At 43.3% G+C, this 18,859-nt stretch overlaps 1 protein-coding gene across 14 annotated transcripts in view; it reads left to right on the top strand.

The window, feature by feature from the left end:
• The window catches only part of PITPNM2 (phosphatidylinositol transfer protein membrane associated 2), a 122,419-nt gene that overhangs the window by 46,812 nt on the left and 56,748 nt on the right, over positions 1-18,859 (top strand). For all 14 annotated transcript variants that reach the window (XM_079322320.1, XM_079322321.1, XM_079322317.1 and 11 more), the window contains exon 3: positions 12,832-13,004. In XM_079322320.1, the coding sequence (XP_079178446.1) occupies positions 12,927-13,004 (78 nt within the window). In that variant the 5' untranslated portion in view covers positions 12,832-12,926. The remainder of the gene's footprint in view (positions 1-12,831; positions 13,005-18,859) is intronic.

The raw sequence follows: 18,859 nt of genomic DNA, 5'->3' as shown, positions 1-18,859 counted from the left end.
GTTGGCAAGTAATTTTCAAAGCTTGCCATTGTCCTTTCGTCCTCTTTATCATTGCTGGGAAAAAAACATTAACCTGTGCCTGAGAAAGCAATGATTTGCTTGATTTTTGATGCAGTCAGGCCTATTTATTTTGTCAGTGGGAGATGCCTCTAATGTATTTAGCAGTAAATCATCCTGAAGCCAGGTCTCTGAACAGCTCTTGCTCGTGTTCTTTCTCCTGATGGGGCTGTTGGGATGTTGTTGCTGAATGTACAGAAGAGAATGGCCTTTCTTCTTTCTCTTCTAATTTCAGAGATCAACATGGATCAACTGCATTGCATTTTTAGAAGTAGCAATTCTGGTTAGTTTGGAACTTGGAAGTTTTCTCTCCCATTAGCTAATTAGGACTATTATACTCTATTGTCATTATTGTCACTCGGTATTTTTGAGAATCAAGGGTGAAAAGTGACTGTATAAAATGAAACTCATCAGCAAGGCTCCCTGGGTCTATTGTGAGTCACCCTCGCTGATTTTAGTGACAAAAATAAATCTTCTGTTACAACTGTTGACTCCTGCAAGCCCTGCAGTTACTCATTACAGGAGCTGGAGCTGAGTTGTGCCTTGGGAAGAGCCACTGCCACCAACATGTGGCCATTCCTGTCAGCCAGGCTCTTTTCTCTCCACCTCTAGCCTAAGATAAGTTGTTAAGCTTTTCCTACCTCTTGGATTGTTTTGCTCTTTATCAATTTTATTAAAAATGCTGAAGCTGAATATTGTGTCCTGAGGAAGGCAGGCAGCTGGTTCTTGGTAAAAGCTTGTGTTTTAGTGGAAGAACAAAGAGAATAAGGTCCTGGATTTACATAATTATTGATGCCTATTCTTTTTTTTTTTTTTTTTTTTTTTTTTTAAACTAAAAACATGAATTGCACACCTGAGCAGCTGAGATAATCTTCTGGCAGTGGTCTGTGTAATTAAAAAAATCGTTAGCAGCTTGTCACTAAAAGTATGGATTGTTAGTGCTTCCATTGCTTTTGCTTTGCTTTTCTTCTTTGTAATTATCATGACTGGTATTTTTAGGGCAGCTTTGCAGCTTGTCTATTTTCTCCCAAGTTGGCTAAAAATGCTGGTCTCACGTGACATGATAAATATTCTCTTGGAAACTAATGCCGTATATATCCTGAACTTTCTGTTCTGCTGATGTCTGGGTTCATTCCTGAAAATTCCAGGAGCTGCAGGAAAGGTGTCCCTTTTTATTTGAAGCCTGGGCATGTGACTGTTAATTGTCTTAAGAGTAGATAATGGTCTCTGCAGATAAATCATAGACTGGAATGTTTTTGTTTGCTCCTTCCAAACGACCAAGGCCCTGTTTGTGTTATTGATTTCAGGACTTTGCTGTCATTCAGGATTTTTGCTTACTGACAGAAGCAAAATAAAAGCAAATCTGCAGAAGAGCAGAAATGGAAGTTTTAGGCTAATGAAGCTGTATTGTGTCTGACAAATGGGTGGCTAATCTGCTGGAGAAGGGGGAGGGTTGACTTTTAATGAGAAGTTATTACATGTTGAATAGCTGTTAAATTGCTGTATTAATAAAGTGGACAATCCTCTCTAGCTTGTCTCCTTAAAGTATTCTTTTAATTGAGAGCCTCCTTTAATCTATTCTTTTAAAAATTAATTTAGATTTTGAAAAACACTTCTTTGACTGTGGTGGTCTGGTTCAGATTAAATTGAGGTTATGTCATGACTCCTTCCTTATGTACTTTAATTGTAATTTATGGACTCATTGGATAACACTAACTTCATAAATAAAAGTTTAACACTTCTAAGAATGAGACTAATGGGCTGATTTTTTTGGTCACAGTTGAATTGGCAGCAAACAGAAGAATAGAAATGAGATGAGAAAACAGGGTCTGGTGCCTTGAGTGAGAACTTTGGTATTATTTTCAGTTCAGCTCCTGATTGTTTTGATTGTGAGCCAGCATTTGCAGTGAATTTTGGACTAAACTGTCCAAACTTTAATGTCCCTCAGATATTGTATTACTCGTAGACAGCTTTTTTTGCAAAGAGTAATTGTCATTTTTTTCATGCCCTGTTGTGATCAAGCTGGAATGTTGCAATCCTTTGGCTCCTCTGTTACACTTCAGGGATATGCCAAACCCTCCAGCTTTGGGTGGTTTGACTTTCCACCTGTTAATTCTGGGTTTTTTAAGAGGGTGTCTGGCCGTGGCTGTCTAAGAAAGCCCAGCTCCTGAATCAGGTCAGTGTTTACAAAGCAGATTTATGTCAGATATAAATACAGCTGTAATAACCTTTAGCAAAGGGCATGTGGGGCTGTGCAGTGCTCCTGCAATCCCAGAGCTGGCTCAGCCAAGGATGGAGACATTCCCAAGGTGTGGAACAACTGGCCAGGTCATGGCAGGAGCTGGAAAACCAGGACAGGGAGCAGCACCACTCACTCAGAGCCATCCCTGAAATCTGAACCCCGGGGATTGGACACTTTCTGCCTTGCTTCTTCAGCTGCTCAGGCTGGAACAAGGTTTCCATCCAATGGTGCATCTCATGAAAAGGAAAATCTTGTGCTTGAACCCTTAGCTTGCTTTTGAAACACTTTCCTTTAAGGGTCGCTTCAAAAAAGGACAATTTGGATATTTGTTGGGGAACAAAGGAAAAATTTATTTGAATGGGTCTTGGGATCAGGAAACAGATGTTTTTTTGTTTTAATTTGCATTAAATTGCTTTCTTTTGACCCACATGTGCAGTATGATATAGTGTTGCAGGACATGCTGATGGACTTGTGAAGCTGAATTTGTAGTTGGAGGAGGCAATTGAAATCCCATTTAATTTGAGGAATAAAGCCACACATGAGTCCTCAAGGAACAGCAGAATTCCACCCTTGGGAAGGCTCTCTGCTTGCTTTGTCGGGCTGAAACCACAATCTGTGCTCTATGGCTGTTAAATGCTTTGATACATTCAGAAATTTTCTGTAGAAAAGAGAATTATTTCCTAGAGAGAATTCTGAGTGAAGCCAGATCTTGGCTTTCTGAAACCAGTGGTAGTGGGAAGAGCTGTGGGAGGGTTCAGCAAAATGGCTCAGAATTAAAGGCCAAAGGATTTGCTTCCAAGTTTTGTCTTGTGGATTTGACAGCTGAAAAGTGAGTGTGGTTTGTGATGCCCAATATATTAATGCAAAAATTGGGTTCAGAACACCACTTAATCACATCTGAGAATATTTTCCCCAGCAAGGATTATTTGCATGGGGTTTTGGGGATACGGTTGTGAGGGTTTGAGTATCTTTTGATCTTGAGTGGTTTCTTTCCTTATAATTTGTAGAAACAGAAGGTCTGCAGCCCTTCTAGAAGAGGGAGTGTTTGGTTGTGGTCATCCTGGTCTGAGTGTGCCCAGGCTGCCAGTTACTGCATCTACCAAGATTTCAACTTTTTTTCAACGTTTCAGAAAAGTTCTTGAAGCTGCCATGTGCTTTCCAGCAGGAAAAAGTTTTGTATGGGAGTGACAGGAGATGGGGTGAGATGTGTGCTGAGAACCTCTGGGCTGTCAGGGAAATTTGATATTTTCAAGAATCATTTTATTTTCTGCAGGAATTACTGATATCTTAAAAGGCAGTTGGTAAGAAGAAAAAAAATTCTTCACATTTTTTTTCTTGCAGAATTGTGCCAATAATCAGGAAAATTGAATTTACTTGAGCTACTCCACTCTCTCCTCCTCCTGTCTTGAATCTGCTCTGTCACCGATTCTCTCTTGGATATTGGATCAGATAATTTTTTTCCTTATGTCTCAATTTCCGTGCATATGAGGGATAATGGTGGTTGTCCCTGAGGCCAGGGCAGAGTTTTACTGTATCCCTCCAGCACCAGGAGCTGCTGCAAGGAGCTGGGCCCCAGCCAGGCACTCCTGTGCCTCTGCTCTGGGTGGGTGACTCAAACAATTCTGTTTCCTTGTTTCTTGCCAGTTTGTCTCCTTAGGTACCACTCCTGTCCTTGGCTTAGGTGAATTCATAATTTATTATTATTTTTTTAAGTCCTGGGTTCAGTTTCCAGTTTCAGCTACATTTTAAATTAACATAGTGTGTGCTTTGGGTTGTATTTATTATGGAGTGGGCAGCCTGGGGAAGGAATATGTTGGGATTTCCCAGAGGAGGTGAAAATTTGGGATGTGGATAACACCTGGTAGTGTCCCTGTGGTCTCACCTTGGCCATTGCATCCTGGTTTGAAAGCACGTGCAGAGCTCCTGGGTGTTGTGGAGGTGCAGCTCTTCTCAAAGAGGAATAAGGGACAGAAATGACCCAGCAATTTGTAAAGAAGAAACAGAACTGGTCTGGCACTTCAGCCTCCTCTGTCTCAGCTGGCAAAAGCTGGAAACACCCTGGAACCCTCTAGATGGTGTGGGTGGTATTTAGAGGCTGGGTTTTCCATGTTGTGGTTAGCATTAAGGATGATTTGCAAAAGCAGTAAGATGTGATGGTTTAAAAATGCACCATCACTCCGTATGTGGGATGTGGAATGGTAGAAAGAAAGAAAAAACAGCAGCCCAAAATGTGCTGAATAATGAACTGAAAGTGGTTATTGATTAGCTGTGCACTTTCATTACCCTGCTGCAAGAGCAGCGAGCGATTCTTTTTTCTTTATTAAAAAAAAAAAAAAAAAGAAAAAAAAAACTTTCAAAGGCGCTTATGAAATATTTAGTGTAATTATTTCCAAGATCAAAACTCCAAAGAAATTACCCAGCCACAGAAACCTTGTTAATCTGTTGGTGTTATGGATGAAAGACGCAACAGAGATATTAAACTTTTACTGCTCTTGTGCAAAATGGCCCTGTACTTTCCACCTCAATTGCACCATTTTTCATCAGCCTTCACTGCTGTGTCTGTCCTGCTCCCCATGTAAGAATTTTAGGTGTCATTACAAGTTTCTTCTGATGGAGTGGGACTTATTTCCTTTATCCCCATTTTGCCTTTAGGCAAGGCAAGTCTCAGCCTAATGAAAGCAGTGTGAAGTATTACAGTGCTCTAACAATGCCTTTGCAATGGTACAATGTTTTCTTCCATGAAATTGTCTTTTTAAACCAGCTTTGAATGCTCATTTCCTGTTCCACATGATATTTGCCTAAGCGAGGGAATAAAATGTTATTTCGGTCAGGACTGTAACTACTGAAAAAGTGGAATAGCTGTTGATGACCCTTTTCAGTTTGAATAGGGAGTTACTGAGGAAGCAATCCAGGGTTTGTCCAATGTTGACTCAAATCCAGAATTGTGTTTTTGTGTCTCAAAAGCAGGTTTAGTGGATCTGCAAGTACTTGGGGATAAAAATTCAAATTAACATTGAGAAATAGCCTGAAATGGGCTGTAGGTTGGAAAAGATGAGCATAAAGACCCATGAATAAGCTATAAAATGGGGAATGAGTGCTGTGGTTGCCATTCAGGGAGATGGGATTTGGCTGTGATGGGTTTGGGACTGAGTGGCTTTCAAGTGCCTTGTGCAGAGGAGTGGGAACAAAAGTCACAGGAAATACACAGAGCTTTGGACTTCAGCCTCCCTGCTCTCAATTTCTTTCTTTCATGCTTAGTGACTGGCAGGATCAAAGAGTGGGAGTTTTCATGACTTTCTGCTCTTGATGTTTTAATACAAAACTGTGATTTCCAGTGCAGCCACCGATGGAGAGAAAGAACAGGGATGGTGTGAACATGAACATTAAGAGCCTGGATGCATTTGTGGTTGGGATTTTACTGCTTAATGCAAGTGAAGTCTGGTAGGAACTGCACCAAGCTCCCTTGTGCTCCCTCTCCTGAGTTCTGTCAGGAAGAGGGATTGTACCACCCGGAGCTGGGAAGTGTAAATGCAATAACCTCCCAGGGAGGCTACCTGGAAAATTAGATATGTTTATTTTGTTTTTAGACTTGGCCTGCCTCCCATCTCCCTGCCATGCTTGTGCATGCCAGTGGCCCTTCAGACTAATGGATGTGCCACCAACCAAAGAAAAATCCTGTCCATGCTGTTTGCCCATGGCATTCCATAGATTTTTCTTTCCAGTAGTTTAATGAGCTGCCAGCAATTTTCAGTCTGTTTTCAGCCAACACTCTGTACTTGCCACTTGTCAGTGCTGCTTTTATTTTTGTTTCCCTGTGTGTGTATATATATATATGTCTATATATATATATGTGTGTGTGTCTATATATAAAATATATATTACACATTCATGTATTTGTGTGTGCAATGTTGGCCTATTTTCAGTGGATAATGCTGAGCCTTGGATTAAGAGCAGCCCCATTAAAAGCAGGCTCTGCCCAGTTCCTTTAGCTCACCAGGCTCTGCAGGCTGGCCACAGGACACTGGGGGTTGTGGCTGCTCTCCTCATGCAGACTGCTTGGAAACGTTTAAACTTTAATGTCAGCGTTCTTTTTAATATTCATCTTTATCCCCAGTATCAGCAAAAGGATTAGAGGCTGGTTTGTCTTTCCCTCTGAACTCATCTGTGGCTCAAGTGTTCTTATTAGTTCTTTTAATGGCTTCTTTATTAGTTCGTTATTGCATAACCTCCAGGCACGGCAGGACTTGAAATGTTAATTTTCCAACCAAAGTTCAGCTGCTGGACTTCACCTGATCCCCCTGGAGTGGCTGTGTGCATGGGGAGGGCTGCTGGCTTTGCACCACAGCATCACTTACAAAACAGAAGGAAGGGAGTCAGTTTTTCCTTTCCCAGGTGTTAAAAGAGTAATAGGAATGGAAAGTACAAAAAACCAGCACAATATCCGAGAATGTTTGAGCAGAAAAGGCGGTGGGTGTTGTGCACACTTTGCTGTGGTGTTACTTTCCCCCCTCCCCTTCTCCTCACGTTGCTTCGAGCCAGTATTTGGCTGCCCAGTGAACTATAACAAGATTTAATAGCTCCAGTGTCGCTGTATTGCATTTGGACTGCTTCCATCCTTCAGTTGTAATAAACGTCTGCTTTACAATGAGCTCTTAAATTCTATAAGTGACGTCAAATTGTATCTAATAATGGAAAAAAGATCAAGTACTGTAAATGTGACTTGTTTGCCGTGTCTCACCAAGCAGTGTTTGTCCTCAGCCCCTCGCTGTGCTGCCTGCCTTCGGGAGCTCTGCAGCTTGTCCTACACCTGGGAAAAGCTGATTTCCACAAATGCCACAAATTTCCACAAATTTCCTTGTCCCCCTGCCCGTTCGCTGCCCCTGGCTGTGGTGCAGGCAGTGGGCAGCTCCAGCTGCCCCGGCACTGAAGAGCTGCTGCAGTTCTGCAATGTGGGCGCTTGTTCATTAGCTGCTGATTCACTGTCAGATGGGATCTAAGCTCAGTCATGAAACTCGGATGTGCAAACATCTGCATGGTAATTTTTCTCTCTGAAGATGTGACAGATGAGATGGGCGATTAGGATGAATGGCCCCGCCGAGAGTCACACACTGACACAGTGGCCTTGGAGCCCAGAGCGTGTGAACTGTGCACTTTTAAGGAGCTTTAACTTTTGATCTATTTTTTCTTTTTCTCCCCAGGCCTGATAAGTTTTTAAATCTGCTTAGCTGTCAGTGAGCAGGTACAACCCACACTATGAAAACTGAAAACTGCTGATTTTAAAAGGCTCGTTCTGTCTCTTCAGTTTAGTGCACGTCTGTGTTTGCGTGAGAGACAGTTTTGAGAGTAGTGATGAGTGTTTTGTGGCCACAAAGTTACTGCATAGAAATGCTGAGGCTTTTTAACCTTCCATTGTAGATGTGACTTGAAACAGTCCTGCTGGAGAGATCACTTTGGGGTTGGGTGAGATGAGGAGAGAAGGGAATGGTAAAATACGAGCACTCATTATTCATCTCCTTGGAAAAGCCACATTAATTGTGTTGCTCTGCTGACCCTTACAGAGCACTGGTCAGTCATGAGAGATTCATGGTGACACTTATGCTCCAGCCTAGAGTGTGCTGAGCACTCACAAGCCAAGAAGTTTCTCTCTGTCCTGTGGGATGTGGGCAGGACAATTGCCAGGCTGTGCTGGTCCCTGTGACAGATCTTGGGCTGTATGTGCCACAGCTCCTGGGGAGGGCTGGGCAGGCAAGGCTGGCGAGTGAGGGCTGAGCAAGGTTTGACAACCAGACTCTGTAGATGCTTCTGAGGGTCAGGGACACTGTGGGCAAGGAGGATCAGAGTGCCAGGGAATGGTCTTTGCAGCAGTGCCACTCTGGACAGATAAAGCTGAGCAAGACTGCTCTGGGCCAGGAGGGAAACTGCCGCATTAATCAAGGTGTGAGCACCGAGGCTGCCTCTGAAAACTGCTGACTTAGGCCCTGGGAATCTGTTTTCCATTTATGCTGCAGCTTCTAAAGGCATAAATAAATCCAAGCACAGTAAGCATGCAGTGCTTCCAGTCGTGGGAGAGCAGTGTCCTCCTCCAGGGCGCTCTGCAGGAGAGGGAAGGTGGCTGGGCTGCTAAGCCTGGTGCTGCTTCCCAGAGTCCAAGTGTTCCATCTGCTTAGGATCAGTGCTGGCACCTCTTTGATATCACTTTCTTCAATGAAGCACCTTCTTGGGGGATTAAGGCAATGTAGAGAACCTAAGGAAGGTCTTTAGGGAGGTAGGTGAGGTCTCCAGGTAATGCCTTCGCTCATCCTTCTGCTGTTACAGGTTTGGCTTGGTTTTCTTACAGTTCTTCTGTTCATTATCTTAAATCTTTTGGTGATGTGAAGATATTGCAAGGAAAATTGTTCAATAGCTGAGTCATGGATAGAAATCCTTAGCTCACAAGTGTGCTTTTTCATAGTGGATATTTTTCTCAGCTTCAACAGAGAGCACAGCCCTGAGTGGGTAGTGGGTGACCAGAACCTGAGACCTGGGGCTGGAGCCTGCTTCTGCTACTGGGTGACCCTCCATGATGGGTTTTCCTTTTAAGTTTATAATGGCATAAACTGAACGTCCTGTGTGAGGCTGGGAAAAGCTCATTATAGTTGCTCTCTGTGTTGGGGGCCTTTTCTTCTCTATTCAAAAAGGGTGCAGCAGAACCAATGTGGGTTCCTGCTGCTGGGGCGTTGCTCACTGCAGCCTTGAAAAGTCTCTGCTCAGCAACCTGAGCATGGAAAATGTGAGCTGGTCAAAAATGAGTCATTGAGGTGACAGCTGGGAAGAGTCATATCAGCCCTTTTGTAGTCTGAACCCACAGGTGTGAGTGGTTCTCCTGCCCTGAACCTGTAGAGGTGCTGGGATCTCTGCTGTCACACTCAGTTTCCATCCCCTAGGGCCAGCCTGGGAAGCCTGGCTGGGATTTGGCCTCCAGCTCTGCAGTAGAACAGTTTAACCACCCTTCTTCATAACTACCCTTCTTCACACACTGAATCTTAATCCTTAATTACAAGCTGTCAGTTATTATCAGCCCTTTGCTACCTCCTTTAGTACCAGGGAGGCTGCCTGGACACTCCCGAAGTGAACACCCAGTTCATGGGTTAAATGGAGAGATTCTGCTGGGTCTCTTGGTCTATTCAGCTGCTGTAGATCCAGTTAATCCTCCCCTGCTTTTAAAGCAGGGGCACTTTTTTTAGGGAGTTTGTTGTTGTGAGGGAGACTGTTAAAATTGGAAGTAAATGGAGCAGGCTGTGCATGAGCCTTTCAGACAGCCTGGAGCAATGGCTCAGAGGTGGACCTGACTCATCGCAGCAGGATATTGACTCTGCAGCATAATTATGATGCTTTGAGAACCTGATTTTAAAATAATTGAGGTATAAAATTATGCGCCTGGCTCTCACAGTTACTACAGCTCTGGGTATAAATTGAATAACGGGCTGTACAAATGTGCCACTTGGCTATAGCAGGAGCAGCAGCGAGTCTGGAGAGGTCCTGCGTCACCGCTGGGAAGCCAGCTGCAGGCTGAGCTTTGCAAACAGCCTCTGCATCTTGCACTTGTGCAGCCACAGGGGTTTGGTAAATCCATGGAAAGTCCAGCTTGGTGTAGCCAAAATCCAGTGCTGAAACCCTGGCTGTTTGCTAATCCCAGCACGTGGAGCATCTCAGACACCTCTGGCTGCTTCCAGCAATGGGCTGGGTGCAGGCAAGTGCCATGGACCCTGCTGGGGTTTTGATACCCATTTTCCAGAGCTGTGTGGTGGCTCCCCTGCTTCCAGGAGCACTTTTTCCCCTCTCCCATCATTTCTGCAGAAAAACTCCTGTGTTTTGTTTGTACAACACAATGTGAGGTCTTGGTGCTTTGCTTCTCTATAAGATCCCAAGGTTTTGGAAGGAAGTCACTGTCCTCAGTGAGTTGTCTGAAAGGGACATTTTGTCACCTCTGTCCCACCTGGAATGGTGTTCCTCCATATCTGAATTTGATGGAATCTAATGTTTTTATTTCATGGTTTGATACCTGGGCTCCACTGCTCTTGAAAGGGTAAGAACAGGTTATTTTCAATTCAAAGGCAACCCAAACCACAAACTTACCTTGATAATTTACTTATTTTTGCCAGTCTGGCTACAAACCAGGCAAACAAGTCAGGTTTGTTCTCTTTGTGCCTTCTTCAGGGTCTGCTGCTGCCTGCAGTCTTGTGGGCTGAGCCCAAACATTGCTTTTTAATCACTGATCACAGGGAAAGAGAAGCCTGAAGGGAACTTGAGACTGAACCCTCATCTCTTGTAAAAGCTGAGCAGGGAGCAGGAGCCAGTGCTGTGACCAGACAGGCTCCACATGCCAAGGCTGCTGCTGTGCCTGCTTGGGGCCAAAATGTTGGGATTTTTAGTCTGTAATAAAATAAACCCTCTTGTGCCTCAGCCATCTGAATTATTACCTGACTGGCACTTCATTGTAAACACATTTTTTCCATGTTGGTACTGGTTTCTTGCCATTTTACTGCTTTTTAGGTTCTATTTTTTGTTTTATTCATCTCTTCCAATCGATAGAAATATCCCATTTTTAGCAGGCAGCAAAGGCAGACATGACTGATGTCCCTATGATGGAGCAGAATCACTTTCAGAGCATTTGGGGAACAAGGGGAGAAGCTTTTAAATCTAATTTTCAAAGATCTTTAAAGCACATGAAAGTGCTTGAGATGTGTAGCTGAGTCTCCCACTGCCATTAGCTCTAAGAACTGGGATCCTGGAGTTGCACCGTTGCAGATCTGATCCTTGAGATCCATCCTGTGGTGGTAACTGTTGTTCTTTGGCATGACACTAATTAAAACCCACTTAATGAGATTATCTCCACCTGTTCTGGAGGATTAGCTTGATGGAGGAAATCCTGCACATGTGTGTGGATGCACACACTTCTGTACAGAGCTCAGTGGAGGAAAGCAGAGTTTTCCCAGAATTATTTCTCTCCAGGCTTTGCCATAGCAGAGACTTTTTTATCCTCCCCTCCACAGATTGCTCTGACAGCAATAAAATGCAGCAGAGAATTGAATTTGGAAATAAATTGTTTAGATGCTGCAGCACCAGACAGATCACTATTCCAGAAGAGTCAGTCCAGGGTGGATTTACTTTAGTGGCAGTCAGAGGGAGGAGAGCTGGGGCCCTGTGGCACAGGGCTGGGTGTCCCCTGGCCAGTGTCCCCTGTGTGCTCAGCACTGGGGCAGCTCTGGCAGTGGCAGTAAACCTGGGCTATAAATACTGAGTGTTGTCCCTGGTTGCTCTGTGACCATGGGCATGTGTTTGAACCTCTCTAAACCTCGTAAAAGGTTGGTGAAGTGTTGTGCAAACACCGACTGGCACTAAGGGCTGTTGATAGTGATGTGGTTTCCTGGTTCCCACATCATGGTTTAATCCACAAGATAAATTGGTTGGGTTTATTCTGTTGGTTGTTTTCACCAGTCACAGGGTTTGGAGCTGGTTGGGCTCCAGCAGCTCTCTCTGAAGACATCCAATAAGCAGGCACAGCAGAAAGTGGATTTTGGTGACAAGGAGGAGCCAAGTGAATGGTTTGTGTGCTGTGAGAGTCATCACCAGATCCTGCCAAGGCTGTCTTGGGCTGATAGCAGACTCTGCTTCTTGTGTCCTCCTTTCCTCACCAGTCATCCTTTTATTTCCTTACATAAAGTTATTGTCTTTATCCACAGTCCATAGTGGGTATTGAAGGTATTTGAAAAGTTCCTGCTTTGACCTGTGGTATAGTTAATGCTGTATTCCTTGAATTCTTAACCAGTAATTCTGTTACAGTGCCTTGAGGTGGGGTACAATGGGATTTTTCTCTGTTGCAGTTTGATCTTTGTATTCTCCTGCAGTGGGAGTGTAAAAATGAGCCTGACAGAAGTGACAGGAGGATCTTGCCAGCAGACTGTTTTGGAGGTGCAAAAAGAAGGGGTCCTACCAAAACCAGAATTCAGAATAAAGCAGGGGAGAAAAATGCATTTCTGCTGTCTTTATTCTTTGAATCCAAAAGTCTTTCTTCATCATGTTGTTACTGAGGGCTGAGGAAGTTGAATTATTACTTTTTCTTCCTGCTAAATGAATTTGAGAGGATAAAACCTGATGCTTTTGAGAGGATGCATCTCCGGTGTGTTGCTGACACTGGAGACTGTGGGCAGCCTATTCATTTGGAGCTTTTGTCACATCTCTTCCGTGGAGATGCTGTTGAATATGAAAGTCTGTTATGATGGCAAAGGTCAGGAGGGTAATAGCTTTGATGGTATCCCCTGAAGTAAATCAAAATTCTTTTGAAAGATTCTGTTCAATTTGATATCAAAGGTCTGGTAGCACTCCAGGGATTCTTCTCTCTGCTATTATGCTTATAGCTATTACAAAAATTAATGTTTGCCTGTTGCTGTTTTGTTGGTTTTTTTTTTTTTTCCCTAAATAGGATGTTCTACCATAAGAATGGAAAATAACCACTTTTCTCTTTCCTCCCCTCTCCTTTCTCTCTGTTTCAGGGATCCTCAATGCATTTCCTTGCCATTATTTAAGGAGCCTTTACTGAAAGCTTTTGGATTGTGTTTGTGAGGGGACGAGAGGTTCTTGTATCAAAATGCTGATAAAGGAATATCGCATTCCCCTTCCGATGAGCGTGGAAGAATATCGCATCGCCCAGCTCTACATGATCCAGGTCAGCACATCCTGCTCCCCGTGGCCTGGGGCATGTCCCACTCTGGGCTTCCTCCTTTGCCCCAAGATCACCCCAGAGGGACATGGGGTGGTTCAAACCCTGGTTTTCTCTGAGGCAGCCAAAGAGAGATTGCTGGAGATGGTTTTCTCTTTTCCCAAGGATTGTTTATTGTTTCTTATCTCAGGCACCTTTTGCCTGGCCAGCAGGGTCTGCTCAGCCTGGCACCCATGGTGGGATCTGCCTGCTGAGGGCAGGGCTGATCTTATATAGTTTATATTACATATTACATGTTTACAAAGTTTTCCCAATACAATACAATTTTATTAAATGGCCCAGCCCTGACCCCATCCAATCCAAGAGTGCTAACATGTCACCCAACATGGATGACATGGAGAAGAAGGAGAAAAAGGTGTCCAACCCCCAAATTCTCCATCTTGGCCACATGTCCCTTATCATAAACATTCAAAAAATCTTATTTATCTACCTTCTAACAATCTAATTTACACTTTACTAATTTTGGTAGCTTGTTTCCATTCCCTTTGTGCTGACAACTTCCCCCAGGGGTTAGAATTCAGCACCTGTGACACCAGGGTCTCACTCAGAGATCTTTGAGACCCTTGTCATGGGGGTTCTGAGACCCCCAAAGAGGCCAGGGGTAGCCCTGGGCTCCCCAGGGCAGAGCTGCTGCAGCATCTGAAGATTTAAATTTGGGTTTTGCTGCTTGCTTATAAAGGAGTAGTGGGGAAAGTAAAGCAAAATCCAATTTTGGACTTTCTTCCTCTTCTTAAATTGGAGAACTTCTGTCTGACCTGCATGGGGAAACAATAATTCCTGTGGAAACACTCAGCTTGATACTGGCTGGGTTCTGGTTACTCATTGTGCCAATTCCCATTGCAAACCAAATTCTGTTCTTTTCTTGGGAAGCAACAGCCTAATATAAATTTGAGGGGGTAAACCAAAGGCATAGCTTGGAAAAAAAAATAAATGTAATATATCTGTGCTTATATATCACAGTGAAACAGATACTAATCAGTTTAGGCATAAAATGTAGATTATTTTTAATGGCTCCTGAATACTGATGGGAATTTTTGCAGAATTCCCTGTCTGCAGTAAAGCAGTTAATTAAAATGTTGGGTTTTTGTAACTAAAATCCTCTGTGCCCATATTCTCCCAGTGTTTGAAATCCAACCAGGAGCAGTAATAAAAGGAAATGAATCTCAAGTGTTATTTCATTGTCCCACACTTTAAATAAAATGTAATTTTGCTCATCCAGCAAAACTCTCATCTAATATTGAGTTTGCAGGAGAACTCTGCTTTCTGAAGTGGGATGAAGCAGTGCTAGAAAAATCTGCTTTGGCTTAAAACCTAAACTAAGGGGAAAAAGCAAACCCCTCAAACCAAAGTAAAAACATGACTCCCCATTTCTCTCCTGACCACCCAGCTGTGTCCCTTAAGGATTCATGCACTTGGGCTTGGCTGTTAAAAAATGTATAGTGTGTATTTTGTAGGAATAATGGTCAAATTCCATTTTCTGACACAAATGTGTCATCTTTGTGTGTTTAACCTAAATCTTGGCATAAACAGGTAAACACTTTTCATTTTTCTGTACCTCTTCCTGATGCTGAAGCTGCTTTGAATATTGGTGTAATTATTTTGTTAACATTTTTGTCTTCCTAATTCATCTCAGCTGCTTTGCATGAAGAGCTGGTGGATGGCAGCAGAGTATTATCTGCAGAACTTCTCAGTGAGCAGCAGAGCATAGGGGAGAGTGATCTGATGAGGAAGGAGGAGCCCACCTGATTAATTAGAGGATGAATCCTTAATTGGGGAGTGTCTGTGGGGCCTCCTGGGAAATCTGGAGGACTTGGTCAGGGAGGTGGATTTGCTCAGAAGTCAAATTGCTGATTTTAAGTTCCTTAATGCAGAACACTGTTCTGCTTTGTTACTTGACAGGAATTTTGACCATCTTAACATCAAAAGGCCACCAGAAGCCATAAGGGTTTCATGCAAGAGGAAGTTCACCAGCTTGAGAAACTACATCTCCAGCCCTGCTTTAATTTTCTGCTGCATTGACAGGCAGCAGAGTGAGGCTTCCTCTTAGATCAGATATCAAGTCAGGTTTCTGATCTCCCTCCACTTTTCTGGAGCAGGGGGCTAAGATGGAAACACTTCATGGAGCCCAAGGTCTGGGGGAGCTGGAGGAGTACATGACAAGCAAGGTACTTTGCTGTGTTACTTGTGCAAGTAGCACAAGAGGAAAACTTAGCTGTGCTTTTCCTTGAGAATGCTAGTTTCAGCTCAAGTTTGAAAAAAACAAAAAATAACAAAACAAAGACCTCTTAGGTTGAGTTCGTAGTTTGGTAGTGATTTGCTTCAATTTTTCCTGAAATTGGTGGAAAGATTCATGCTGACTTCAATGTGAGCTTTTCCTAGACCAGGATATCAAATGTTTTCTTCAGTTTGATTTAAAAGTGGAGGTTTTGTCTTTGAGACAGGCACTGGGGAAGGAGAAGTGGGGAACATGACTTTGTTTTCCCTCTGAAATGCCTGAAGAGGCCACAGAAGTAAGTTCTATGTGTTGAGCCCCCTTATGGGAACAAGCTGAGATATCTGTGCAAAGCAGCAGAGAAGAGGAATTTCTGAGAAATCTGTGGCTGAAATGTAGAACAGAATGTTTTGAAGTAGTTCCTGAGAAGAGAAGCAATTCTTAAAAGCAAAAGGTTAATTTCTGAGACATTTGTCATGTACAGAATGGTGACATTATTGCTGGAGGCACCAGGCAGCCTGCTCCTGTGAGAAGCACTACTCCAGCAGTGGAAAAGGAGATGTCACAATTGTCCCTCAAGGATTTTAGGGAGCCTCAAGCTGATCATTCATTTACCTTTAAGCTCATGAATGAAAAATTCCTGTTAAATTCCAAACCAGTTGGTGCAAAGCTGCCTTTTTATATTTCCCCCCACCCCTAGGTATAGATTTCATCACTGTCCAAATGGAAGTTTTCCAAAAGGCCCTTCTCCCTGGAGCCCTGTGGTGGAAGTGGGGATTCTAAGCCATGTGGGCAGGGATGTTCAGACTCAACTGTAGTACTGTCATCACTTTTCAAAGACATTTTTGTGTAGATTTTTGCTTTGCAGTGGAAAGATCAATCATCTGTTTTCATGAGAGAACAATCCCTTCTTATTCTTAAAAATCTCAACAAAACTTTCCACCAGATTTGATGTAAACAGCATCATGCCCAAATAGCAAAGGATCCTTCCATTAAATGGGAACAGGCTGTTCTCATATTTGCTGTGTTTACTGGGTGGGAGAATTAAAATTGTGCACTATATAATCCACATCTCTCTTGCTTCTCTGCGCCACTGGGCAGGAGAGACATGCAATAAATCATTGTGTGCATGCCCATGTTCCTCTGCAATTCCTCTTATAACTACAAGTTCTCTAGGCTGGTGTATAAAGCTGTGAAAACTTAGATAAGTGGCCTGCTGCTTTGCTTTTTATTTTTTTTTTATTTTTTAATTTGAGGTGAAAGAGCAAAAAATCTCCTAAGTTGCTTTCTGCTGGCTTCTGAAATATTATCTACAGGCAGTGGTTTCAGTACTTTAAGTAGCACTTAAATTCTTCCCTAAATAAGTTAATTTTACATTACAGCAAGGACTTAATGTACCCTCGACTTGCTTGAAGCCTAGCAGATCTGAACTGAATTGTTTTTCTCTATTAAATTTCAGACTTTCAATATCCTTCCATGGGAAACCTCTCACGCAGCACTGTCAGCCTCTCCAGGGTGGGAGCCCTTGCTCCAGAGCAGTTTGGTTTAGCTTTTTCATGGGCACAAGGCCTTTTTGCATCATTGCTGAGGTTTTGTCTCTTTTGAGGTCCAAATTAAAACACACTCATTTTTCTGTCTGAGCTAAGAACCCACATTCTTCCTTCCTGCTGTGACCTGGTTTTATTCTGGTGCATAAAACAGGCAAAATATTTCAAAACAGTGAAATCACTCTTTGTACCTCTATTAATGTAACTTTTCCCTGAAGTCAGTGTGCACATTTAAAAGCCAGTTGTGCTTCCAAGGGTGAGAGTTTCTCAATGAACTCAGCCTGGAGAGCTGTCCATGGCACTGAGAGTGGTTTGATCTGAGGAAGCTGCAGCTGCACTCAAACCAGCTATGGAAGGAACAGTTTTAACCATTTGTAGGGATTTGTTTCTTGCGGAAGTTTTGAGCCAAGGACTCTGTCCTGGATGTCTCCTCAGACTGTGCACATCACATCTGAGCCATGTGTGCTATTTCAGTCTCTGCAAGGTGAATCCTGTTGGGCACAAAGAGATCTGTGTTACACATTAGAGAGATCTCATTAAAGGGTCTCTTAATTCTTCCCCTCCTGAATCCTGCATATTTTTGTCTCAGCAGCAATCCTTTCCTGGAATACTGGCATCCTTTCCTTGTGTGTTCAGGTGCCCTTCCTCTCTGTATCCTCCTCCTCCTCACCCCAGAAACAATACACACGTTAACATAAAGTCTCTGTTTCATAAAAGCTTGGAATCCCAGCCCTGAATGCATTTGCTGGGATGTTATTAGCCAAAGGTCAGTCCTTTTATCATCTTAATAGCGTTCATTACTGTGCTTCCATATGCCATGAGATTCCAAGAGACTGCTGCCCTTCTGACCCTTTCATAAGACAAGAGAATTCCTCTTGTTATTAAAACTTATTTTTATATCCGTGTGCGCAGCTTTCTTATCTGTTGTAAATAACTCTGGTCCTCATTTTGTCTACACAGATTTCTCTGGGTATTTGTGACCTTCCTCCAAAGATAGTGTGCTTTAAAAATATTCTTCTGCTGGACCTAGTGATTACCTTTTGAGGATGAGACTTATTTTAAGATGCAGCATCATCCTTTCAAGTTAATAGCATTAATACTTTGTCATTCATCACTTTGAGGGTCTGTGGCTGGGAAAGGCCTCTGGCCCTGTTTGAGGCACTGGATGGAAGATAACCCATCTGCTCAACACTGCCTGCTGATCTCAGGCAGGATCCTGGGAACTGAGGGCTTCTCTCATGTTTTTACATGAGCCTCTCCTCTACTGTCCTCCAGGGCTTTGCATTTATTGCCTTCCCTGAAAAATCAAAGTGTGTTCCAAGCATCTGCAGTGTGCTGTACTCTCCTGTCCTGACTGCTGATAGAATATCCTGAGCCACTTTCCTCCTTTCTGAAGGATCATGGTTTGTCCATCATCTCAGTTTCCAGACACCTGCACTGTCCTATTTTCCCCTTCATTTCCATGTAACTCTCAGGAATCACCTTTGAGAACAGATTTAAGACTCTGCTGGATGCTGGTGGTAATTCTTGAGACCCAGTTGTGATACCCAGGTGCAGGAGTTGTGTCCCTTAAACCCTCAGCTCTGTTTGGCAGTTGCCAGCAGGCCCAGCAGATGGTGAAGGATTGATTGAGTGGGGGAAAGCAAACTAACCCTTCATCTCTGGACACTGAAGAACTGGATGGCTGATTATTTTTGTTCTGCATGCAGATGCCTTGGCCATCTGCACAGACATTTATGCTTCAGTTTTAAAGCAGGTGATGCTGCTGACAGCTCCAGAGACCCTGGAAGGCTCTCAAGTCTAAAAGCAAAGCCTGGTTTGAAGCTTTTCCCCTGATTTCTCTGCTGTCTTAAAACCTGTGGCTTCTGTATTCTCTCTTCTTCATCTGCTTTTCATAACATTTTGTTTGTGATCATGAGGATTTGGATCCTTCTGGGGGAGCAGAGTAAGGCACTTGCAGGTGCTTTGTTTTGAGGACAAGGGTGGTACAGTTATGTTTGGTGGTACCAGACTTGGGGTCTCATTTGCACAGGTGATGGTGA

The sequence above is a fragment of the Erithacus rubecula genome (assembly GCF_903797595.1).
Source record: "Erithacus rubecula genome assembly, chromosome: 19".
Taxonomy (NCBI): Eukaryota; Metazoa; Chordata; class Aves; order Passeriformes; family Muscicapidae; genus Erithacus; species Erithacus rubecula.
Note: the sequence above shows the minus strand (reverse complement) of the source record. Positions and strands in the feature narration are given on the sequence as shown.